This window comes from Nothoprocta perdicaria, unplaced genomic scaffold, assembly GCF_003342845.1.
Source record: "Nothoprocta perdicaria isolate Ctin4 unplaced genomic scaffold, notPer1 scaffold_22, whole genome shotgun sequence".
NCBI classification, from domain to species: Eukaryota; Metazoa; Chordata; class Aves; order Tinamiformes; family Tinamidae; genus Nothoprocta; species Nothoprocta perdicaria.
The window spans coordinates 4,916,847-4,927,808 of NW_020455415.1; the positions used below are offsets into that span (position 1 = coordinate 4,916,847).

General features: G+C 44.2%; 1 protein-coding gene across 1 annotated transcript; it reads left to right on the plus strand.

Moving 5' to 3' along the window:
• On the plus strand, nt 1-10,446 carry VAMP7 (vesicle associated membrane protein 7). The gene is made up of 7 exons (XM_026038965.1): nt 1-159; nt 2,187-2,244; nt 2,856-2,993; nt 6,266-6,356; nt 7,010-7,077; nt 8,831-8,923; nt 9,570-10,446. The coding sequence occupies exons 1-7, from the start codon at nt 14-16 to the stop codon at nt 9,636-9,638; spliced, it is 663 nt and encodes a 220-aa protein (XP_025894750.1). The 5' UTR covers nt 1-13; the 3' UTR covers nt 9,639-10,446.
• Nucleotides 10,447-10,962: the final 516 nt, after the last annotated feature.

The window sequence follows — 10,962 nt, forward strand, 5'->3', positions numbered from 1 at the left end:
GTAGTGAGAAGTCATGGCTATCCTGTTTGCTGTTGTTGCAAGGGGCACAACCATACTWGCCAAGCATGCCTGGTGTGGAGGAAACTTCCTGGAGGTGACRGAGCAGATCCTGGCTAAGATACCATCTGAAAACAACAAATTGACCTACTCCCATGGGAAGTGAGTAGTGCTCCTCTGGAAACTTGAACATATCATGAGAGTCTAGCCCCCTTAGTTCTTTATAGCATATTTAGATGTTGGTATGCTGGCTGCACATGCACTGGCTTTTGTTTAAGTAGTAAGCATAGAGGCAGTTGAAATGAAATCAAGTTTTCTAACTGAATACAGTTTCCAAAGCAAACTGGAAAGCGTTCTGCTGTGAGTGTCAGAAATTATTGGAAGATTTAGACTTGTGGAGTCTTTTGCTGGCTTTTGAGACTTGGACACAGCATTAAGCAAAAATTTCGCCCCTCTCTCGTTACRTAYGATTACGTTGTTACGTTGTTTTTTAAAGATAAGTCATGGTGTCAATATCTTACAGAATGACTCTGAGCTGYCACAAACTCAGACTTTTTTTTTCCCAGCCTTTTATGGATCTCCCAACATTCCTGATCGAAGTTGAYGGAATGAGGGTTTAAAGGTGTCTCTTGAGACTGCATCAACTTGCTGCACCTAAATGCATCATGTACTGGTGTACAAACCAGAGAAGGAATCATAAAGGAAAGACTAGTTTAGAAGCCTTGAATCCCACTTGAGCTCTGTCTTTGGAATTGGTGTTGTGGTTGAGTTCTCGACATTGTCCAAGCGGTTGTGCTAAAAATGCTTTTGGTGCCTTAACATTTGAAAATATGTAGTTCTGCTTGTCTACCTCACTGATAAGAACTTGCATTTGAAATGTTGAAAGTCCTCTTGTGTTATCTTTGCCTTGARTTTGTTTTGGCCAACTACGAAGTTGAGTTTTAGGAGTGCTGTAGGACATTTTTATAGACTAAAAACCTGAATTGTGACAGAGGCTGCTGCTCTTTGGGAACATCAAGAGGCAGCAGTGAGTGTTTATACTTGCAAAGTGAGCTGTGGGTGAAATGCATCATCTTTTGCTCATTACTGAATGTTTCCTCAATGAGGCTTCAATAAAAGTGACRAAGTTCACTACTGTTGGTGATACGGCTTTTCTGATTTGTCTTGTGTTCTTGGAAAATACTGATGTTATTCTGTAGCTCTAGACTTAAGCCTAGGTCTGCAAATMTCAAGGTGAGCAGATGCATGGTGCTTCTGAACTATTCATGTGGTCTTTTTTGCAATTCTTGTCCTATTCTGACCACCTGTAATAGCTGGGAAAGTACCTCAAGAGCGTGTTAGATAAGAGGGACAATATAAGAAAAAGTGCAATAGCTTAAGTTGGTCAGCTCAGTTCTGATTTGGATTTATTTGCATCTGACTTGATGCATATTTGTGTGTGCATGTATTTCCTCTCTTCAATGTATCTGAAAATAACAGCTTAGTTTAACTTAGAAGGCTGTTTTGAACTGGTTTCTACTGCTTTCTGTTGGGGTAGAGTTGCATTTAATCAACATCTCTGTTCTCTTGACACCAGCTCAGGCATTTTCCTGATTGATGAATCCAATTCATTTCATGGTCTAGTTGCCCTTTTCTCCTCTCTGATGAAAACCATTGGCAGTCCAATACTGTAGTCTCATAAACAAGGTTAAAGCAGCAAGCTACTGTTTAAACAAAGTTCATCAAAGTAGTAATATTTCAACTCCCAGCAAATGCAGATAACGTTGCATGTTGCTTAGTGTATGGATGTTTGTATACCTGCTGGCTGGGGTTAGACACAAATGTCATCCCTGGGATCCCATCAAGACATTTTTTCTACAGGTGAGTAGTTAGTGGACATCTGGATCTGAAATGGCTTTGGAATCAATGTTGTGCAATGTCCCACGAAGCTGCTGCTAAATCTGCAATGCTGTGAATGGTTTGAGGCCAGTGGTTCTTTGATATGGAGGTGGTCTCTGTTTCAGGGTAGCTCACAGGAATCCAGTTTCATCTGAACAAAGATATTTGGACATCACTCATGGCATCTGCATGACTTCTTGTAGGGCAACCAGAATTTGATCTTCTCTTTAAGGCCCCRCAGATACTAGTGTTTTGACAAGATCAAAGCTGTCCTGTGGCAGCTCCAAATGACTTGTCCTTTCTCTTTGCAGTTACCTGTTTCATTACATTTGCCAAGACAGGATTATATACCTCTGCATCACAGATGATGTAAGTATTATGGTTATGGCCCCTGCACACAGGGGCTGTCTGCAAGTACTAGTTTTCCTTGTGTCTGTCAGTGAAAATCAGTAATGGGTGCTAATCTGAGATTACTTTTTTCTTTAGAGCTATTGCATGTAACTGATATGAGCAAGAACGCTCCAAAATCTAAGCCTCAGATGCTTTTAAATAGTTAGCTTTGAATTTAAGCTCTTATTTGGGCATAGTCTCTCAGCAGTCCCAGCACAGGAAAATCTAGATGTAGCAATTAGTCYTAAATCATCACTGGAATATGTGCAATACTTCTCAATTCTGGAGATGCTAAAAGGAAACCTTCTCCCTCTCTGCAGAAGCCTAGGGTTAGTACAAAGGATACTCGAATAATATCTGCTGTTAATGAATGTCCAGGAAGTCAAGATTAAAATCTGTTTGMCATTAGAGTCACCAGATAAGTGGTTCAGTTTGTTACACACAGYGTGCCTGTTGAGAGCTGATTATAAGTATCTCTAAAATTGGCTGCATACCCTGAGTGCTTCATTATCCAACAGTGATTTGATGTAGCTCTGGCCACCCACAGCAGTGTCTGTGARTGTGTTCTCTTCCTTCTCCCTTCCTTCCAGGACTTTGAACGATCTAGAGCCTTCACCTTCCTGAATGAAATAAAGAAGAGGTTTCAGACCACGTATGGCTCGAGAGCACAGACAGCCCTTCCCTACGCAATGAACAGCGAGTTCTCGAGTGTCTTAGCTGCACAACTGGTGAGCTCTGTGAAACAAGGTTTCTCTAAGAACCAAAACTTCTCCCTGTAAGTTCTCCTTGTTGTTCCTTGCTCAGACACAAAGTGCCAAGCTAAGACTAAATACAAAGCAGGAGGATCTGGTGGTTTCCTCAAACTTTTCCCATGGCTAAGTCACTTTACTGCTTCAGGGGTAAAAGGATTTGGGGTTAATAGTGAAATCCTTCCCTGTTCAGACCAGGTAGCTGCAAAAAGTGAACTGCTGTGTCAAAGATGGCATGTGCCACATCTGTATAACAGGCTAGACCCCTTGTGCTTCTTTGTGTGGAACTACTGAACTTGGTTATTTTCAGAGAGAATTGCTTCAGACTTGGTGCCATGCTCCCTTTCAACTGAGAATAGATTTTAAAGGTAATACTTGAAGTCTCAAACCTAGTTCAGGTTGACTGCCTGGTCCAATCATCACTGCTGTACAGTGCTGGAGAAAATCATAGTGTTATTTCCATCAAACTGACCTTCAAGGTTGAGGATTTAGTGATCACAAACTGCCTGTTGCTGCTGCTTTTACCCTTAGCTCATAGCAATTTGAGTGGCAAACTGGAAGCTTATAGGGAATGTGTTTGTGGCACTGCTTCCTCTTCAGGAGGGAGGGAAACTGGGGTTAAGTTACATGCAGGTGCCATGTGCAGAGCCATGATAGACTCCCAGCTACCTTGCACATCTCCAAACAAAAGTACAGTGAGAAAAATGTACCGTTGGGCAGGGAGCTGCAGATAGTATGAGATGTCTTGTCTACTGCTGTAGTAGAGTTGGTACAGGGGCAGGCTGGTGTTGTGGCTGAGTTGCAGCAGTCAGCCCAAGCATCGTGACAGTGTGGCACATGGGCTTTCAATAGGTGGGACAGAGCGGGTCTGCTGCACTCAGACTTGTGCTGTGTGACATTAGCAGACCATTAATAGCTCAGGTAACACTTGTGAATGTTGCCATSATGGCACATCTGAGATTCTGCAAATCTGAAATTTTCCAGGTTTCAGAACGCTTTAGCTGACGCAGATTCTATGGATCACAGAAGGAGAAGGATGCACTGGGCTAGAATCAATATCAAAGTGTTGAGGAGCTGCATCTCACTTCATTTACTACAGAACCCTCACATAGCCCTGATGTTGGCATCACATTCTTGCAAAACTGCTTTGCTCACTGCTTATGCCTGAGATGTGACAACATCTACAGCTGCCAGACAGGAATCTTAAATGGAGTTGTATTGGTTTAGATATTCCCAGCAATGCCTAAGACTCTATACGTGTCTAGAGCTTCTGATGTATGTTAGCGTGCAGCTTTTGCCCTCTGCAGTGAGGTGAGATGTACTGCAGCCATGGGCCTTAATGCAGTGTTGRCTTGATGTGTAACCTGGGTTTTCCCAGGAATCTGCAGGCAACTTGCTGGTCGGCTGCAGGGCAATGGACTTTTTTTTTGTGGTGGAGAGGAGAAGGGAAGGCAGGGAGCAGTTGCTCCAGCAGCAGGACTGGATGCTGTGTTAGTTTACAGGAAAGCACTTGGAATGTTCTTTTTAAACTGAGTCAAGTTTAGTCTATGCTTGACTCCAAACTTAACTTCCTAATCACTTTTGCAACACAAATTTTTGAAACCACTATTAAATTAAAAGCAAGATGGCCTTGGAACATGGGCTCTGGGGCTTTTCTGCAGGCTGCATTTGAGGCAGCTACAATCCTAAGTAAGGGACATGGTCAGGCTTAGAGCAGCCCCCAGCAGTAATCACTGTTTGAGGTGTCAGACAAAGCCAGGATTTGGGGGCAGAAGGAGACTTTGAGGGGGCCGGGAAAGTAGGACTTGCGTTTATGCTCTTTCCCCTGATAAGAGAGCTGCTTGTCTTGGATCGGTCTCCCTGCCAGCGGAAATGGTGACCAGTGGAGCTGGTTGGGAGCAGCGCTGCACATAGTTCCCTTCAGATACTGTTCCTGGCCTTATGCAGCAGGAAAATCAGAGAACACCAGGGTGGGTCCGGAAGGGACCTGGGGTTTGTCCCTAATAAATGAGATTAATTCCCTGCCTGTGGTAGGGCTGAGTCTTTTCCCTTTCTGCCAGTCTTTGATATGTAGAAACAAAGTGTGTAAGTGATGACTCATGAAAATGCAAGCAGTTTGGCTGGAGTGAGCTTAAGGAATTGCCTTATCAGAACAGCCAGGCAGTCTTCAGAGCCATGATACTTGCTAAAAATCCCAGTTTTTCCATCTCGGCGCTCTGAGCAGAGCTGTCCCCTTTAGCTCTTGCATGTTGATAGGAATCCAGGCATCAGCTAATAATAGCCAAGCGGTGACAGAAAGCTGTTCTCTAAAGTGGTGTTAAAACTTGCTGAGATTAGAGCCCTACTGAGCAGACCTTGCATGCTTGCGTGCTTGCATGCAACAACAGGACTTACCTGGGGGACTGGTGTAACTCAAGGAGTGTCACTAGTGCAGCAGTGAGCGTGGAGGAAGAGATCATATAGCAGTGGTGAGATCAGGCCACTACTGTGTATCACATAATCCTGAAAGAGGCAGGGTTCCATTTCCAATAAAACTGATGGCTAGCTTTGATAACATGCCAATTCTGATACTTTTCTGTGGAAAAGGGGAAGAAAACACCAAGGACAGGGTTTGAAGGAGCTATTGGATGCAAACTGAACCACTGAATGAGATTTGGGGGGGGAAAAAAATGTGGTGCAAGTAGCCACATGGGTGGTTGAGGTGCAAGCCTTTAATGTACTTTTTGCCTCTATCTCACCAAGCCTGTTGTGGTTTTTATTAAAGTACAGATGTTCTCGTGGGTCCCCCCACCAGATGAGACTGCAGTGACCACACAGGTGGAGTGAGGCAAGAGCTCTGAGTCTTGCTATAGAGAACCTGGCTGAGGGTCTTCTATGAAGGCAGCACAGTGATGTATGAGGAGTGACTGTAGCCCAAGGATTTAATAAACTGTATTCAGCATCCTTCTTTGCCGTGCAGTGCTACCAGTTGCTTAAATTTAAAAGTTCWGGGTTGTCTGGAAGTTGCAGGCACATGACAGATATGCAGCTCCAGCACTGCAGGAGCAGATGGGCCTGTGTGACCAGCAGGTGACCTGGAAGTCCCTTTGGGGTCTCCTAGCTACTTCTGAATGCCTCAAATACTCAAATACCTTGTGATCTCCAGCTTGTGTCCTCTGTGCCTTTCTGTAGTGACCAAGAGTTCCCCCTTTTGTCCTCTTAAAGTCCTATGCCAGTGATCCCTGCTTTCACTAACTATTTGTTTGTTACAGAAATACCACTCGGAGAGCAAGGGTGCTGACCAGGTGGCAGAGACACAAGCCCAAGTKGATGAACTTAAAGGAATCATGGTTCGAAACATAGGTATTTGGCTGCTTTGTTGTGCATGTGGCCTTCCTTTAGGCCCTGGATGGTTGTCCTGCAGGGAGAGTTTATCGTGAGCACAGCGGATGGTAGTCTGGCCTGTTGTCTTCATGTAATAAAAAAGGGGGCTAAGGGTGCTTCTGACTGCTAAATATGTCCAGGTACACATGAAAGAGCTCCAAGTTTGCAAGCTGTTCTTTGTGTTGCATTTGGTTGTGTGGCACGATGTTTGTGAACGTCCACAGCCTTTAAGATGCAGCACAACTTGGACTTGGTCTCTGTCACTTCGGCCTTCCTGCAGGATAAGAACTGCTGTGAGGAGAAGGCTGTTTGGTAACTCACTTTACCAGAATGATTCCTTGATTAATGTTTGGACAAGTCTGATCAACTAAAATGGAGGGCTAGATTTGCAGCTCATCAAATTTGAGAAGAATCTTTCCTAGAAAAATGTATTCTGGGTGATAAGAGGCAGCAGTTCCTTAAGCACTGCTGCCTGGTAAACTCTGACAGGCTGAGGGCTGCTTYGTATCTGATAAGTAACAAAAGCTGTTGCCAAAAGCTGCTGACTTATAATTGGACTTGGGTGTTGGAGGCAGCTGTTTGCACGGGGATTCTACCTACTTACTGACTTGGATATTTTCTTTTTTCTCCAGACCTAGTGGCACAAAGAGGAGAGAAGCTGGAGTTGTTGATTGATAAAACAGAGAATCTTGTGGATTCGGTAAGTTGGGAGAAAAGCTTAGAAATAGTAGCACTGCCTCAGTTACGTTTATTGATGAGCAGTAGATGCCAAGTCTAGGCCGTAGAGCTGYTTATAGATGGAGCAGATACTGAAGCACCTAGAACTAAAGGCATCAAGCACAAGTTCATTCTTATTGCTCCTTTCATGSAGGTGTTTTAACAAGCTGCATCCTAACTCTGCAGCTTCTTAATAGAACAAAGAAATAAGGCATCCTGTTCTACAGATGGAGTTGAAAGAGGAGGTACCACCTCTTGTTATCCCTTGCTATCCAGGTGATGTGAAACCATGTAAACCAAGCATGCCAGGCCATTCCTAGCTCTTCCTCAGGTGCTGGCAAGTAGTCTGGTGTCAGACTAATGCCTTGGTGGAAGAAGGTGCCTGGAATCCTTTCAGCAATAGGGCTGAGGTATTTGTGCCATTCCAGGGCAGAGATGCAGTTTTGAAGACTTTGGCCCTGAGAGAGTAATGTAGCAGTTTCCTCTTGTCTCTTGTGTAAGCTTTTACCATGTCATTACTCCAGATTAACAAGGCAATAAGATTCTGTCAGAGACCATGTCAAGGACTTCCTTTTGGGAGGGAGGACTGAGGATCCTGGTGTTAATTTTGCAGGGAGTAGTCCTGTCCTGTGGAGGAAATAGCACAAAGGAGTGGGATGAGGTTTGCCTATATTTTGTCCAAACTAGGATAGTGGCAGCCTGCTCCCATTCCTGGGAAGCTGCACAGCTGAGCAAGAGAAATATTTCCAAAGTTTAGAGACTAAACATGGGTCTGCTTTTAAGTGAAAAATCCACTTCATAGAGGTGCAGTTGTTTGCTGTACCCTTGTCCTAAGAAGTCTGGAGAGGTGGTRGTGAATATGTCATAAAACTTGGAAGCAACCAGCAGAGTGTGCTGCTGAGTTGGCTCTGCCTGCACCTTGCAGCCTTTCTCTGGGCAGATCCCTCACTGCATGAGCTGTGGAAGAGAGCTCACAAATACTTAGGAGCCTGATAAGTGTTTGAGGTCACTTGGCGACCGAAGACTGTTTTGGCTTTGAGTAGAATTAGAGGGTACAGAGAGAGGACTCYAGAACGGGATGAGCACAGGCTTACCACAAAGCAAGCCCAAATACTGAAGACAAATTCTAGTTATAAAAGTCTTGTTGTTTATCCTCCTATGGTGCTGTTGTCAGAAAGCAGAAACGCAGGTTGCCTTCTCCTGTCGGGTATATTCACAGTAGTTAAGCTGTGTGTGATGCTTTCTTCATTGGTTGTTAGATCAGTAGTTCCATAAATGTTACCAAAAACTCCAATTTCTGAAACTCTGCAAGTTAAATGAGCAGTCAAAGGTAGCTTAAGGTGGACTAATTCTTATGAGCAGCCTGCAGATTCAGCTGTGTCTTGTGCTTGCTTTTTGTGTGTAAGGCTTTGGGAAGGTATAAAGTCAGGCTTCTGATGGACTTATGCCTTGTTTTTTATCTTGCCCSCTGAAATAACACTGGAAATGCCTGCTGTGTTTCATATTATTGCAGTTGCAGGAGAGCATTATAGCAGGTGAGCATGTTCATATTAAAATAAAACAGGATTCAGATGCCCAATTGACTGGGTGAAGTGACCCACTTAGCCTAGACAGCCAATAATGGCACTACTGGGAGGTCGAAACTGGAAGAAAGTTTGTTCCTTTTCTAGCTGCATGAGWTGCAACTTTTACAGAGGGCTCAGGGATTAAATAGTTGTTTTTATCTTTTCCTGTAGTCAGTTACCTTCAAAACTACCAGCAGGAACCTTGCTAGAGCCATGTGTATGAAGAACCTCAAGCTAACCATCATAATCATCATTGTATCAATTGTAAGTATGGACTACAATAATATGTCTTAAAACAAGAAATACTAAGAAGAGATATCGGAAAATGAAGATAACATTACTGTCTATAGGCTGAACCCAGTCAGCTTTAACCTTAGATGAGTTGGATCTAAACCCAGATGTTGTGATGGTCTTGTGTGAGGTGAGGAGACGGGCTCACTGTGCCAGGCAGCCTCTCTTAGGTCAACAGGAACAGGATTCCAGAAAGCTGCTGCCCTCGGAGCACCTCAGACACAGCTGCCTTGCTGGATCCAACAGGATGTGATAACACAGAGTTCATGGCTACTCTCTGCAGTGGCTTTTAGGCCTTAGTCCTATTTGTATCTTACGTAGCTTCAGAAGTAGCTTTTTCATGATCCAACTTAGCATAAATGTGAATGGCAAAAATATATATGTGTGTGTGTATATATATAAATAAAAAACCTGTCACCACTGTYCTCCAACAAAACAGGAGGGCCCAGTTCTTACCCCTGTATTCCTGCAGGGATGTGGAGGAAGGGGTATTGGTGTGGTGGGGCATCCAATAAGCTATTGGGGGTTCCAAACTTGTCCTGATAGCCAGATTAAATCAGCAGCTGACTAATAGAGCTATAATAATTCTCCACTGAAGTGAAGTRTTTTCTTTCTTCAGGTAATCATCTATATTATTGTATCAGCTGCCTGTGGTGGGCTTGCATGGCCAAGCTGTGTGCAGAAGTAATTGGAAGTGACTGGTCRCTGGTCAGTTGAAGACAAGAATCACAGGAGTGTGAAGAATCAACCTATGGAATAACTCTTAATCTTTCACTACTGACACCGTCTCATTCTTCCATCCCTCCTGGACTTCAGACTTTTTTTGCCTTACCAACCCAAACAGGCCCAACAGTCCCTGCTTCTGTGCAGCTGTAACCTCAAGAATGGGCTGTTTTAAATTACTTGAAAGAATTTTTTGTTCTTCTGTCCCAACTACAACCTTCTGAGCTGGGTGGGGAGTCCGGCCAGCTCTGAAGCGTGTGCATGCTTGCCCATATGTACATGCAGCTTTGCACTTCCATGTGAATGTGTTAAGTGGACGACAGTATTGCTAGCAGCTGTCTTACCCCTGAGGATGGCCTTGGAGAGTAATTCAGGGTGGGTTGAGCCAAACAAATGGGGAAGAGATGAGATGTCAGTGGGTTTCTGACTCTCACAAAAGAAACGCAAGTGTCGCTCCCTGCACACCTGGCTGTGTATGGAAGCATGTGGCCCTTCTGGAGTATTCAAGAGCCCAAAGGTGCTAGTGCAGTGTTGGCAGTAACAAGGAGGCTTGGGGTAGAGGCTTGTGCACTGTAAGTACTGCTTCAGTAAGAGATGTCTCTTCTGGGGATGTTCATGGAGTCAGCAGGAAAGGGTGTTAGGTCACCTCAACACTTTGAAATTGCTTCCTTCATCCTCAGTGTCCCCCTCCCTTAATTTGTAGCTAAATCCTTTCAGTAAAGGAGATGGCTGCATATGGTTAAGGCTGCAATAATGTATCTGCTCTGTCACCTGTCATTTTTCTATATTTTGAGGGTGGACTAAACTTAATGCTAATGTTATCACTTGGTGAACCTGGGAGCCAGTCTATTGATTGGGCTTGCTAAGGTGTCRGGTATCTCCTACTTGTGCTTCTGTACTGAAGGTTTGTGCTAAAAACAGAGAAGGGACAGCACCTTGGAGTTGATGCAGTTACTGTATCTGTTGGTCTGGAGAAGAAAGGCTCTTTCTGAGGACCTAGTAGCTGGTACTTTAAAAAAAAAAAAAAAGACTTCCAAGGCTAATAACCAAATGCAGGATTATCTCCCTTGATAATATGCTGCTATTGGAACATAGGGCATAAATGTTGACCTGCTCTGGTGTCAGCAGCTGGTTGGGAGCACCTCATTTCTCTTCCTCTTGGGGAAGGAGGAAGGCTGCACACACAAGTGGGGCAGTGGCTCGGAGTCCTGGCTGACAGGATCAGGAGCTGTTGCTTGGTGAAGATGTTTAGTGCATCTTAAAGGCTCATCTTCAAGAGGAGAAACTGA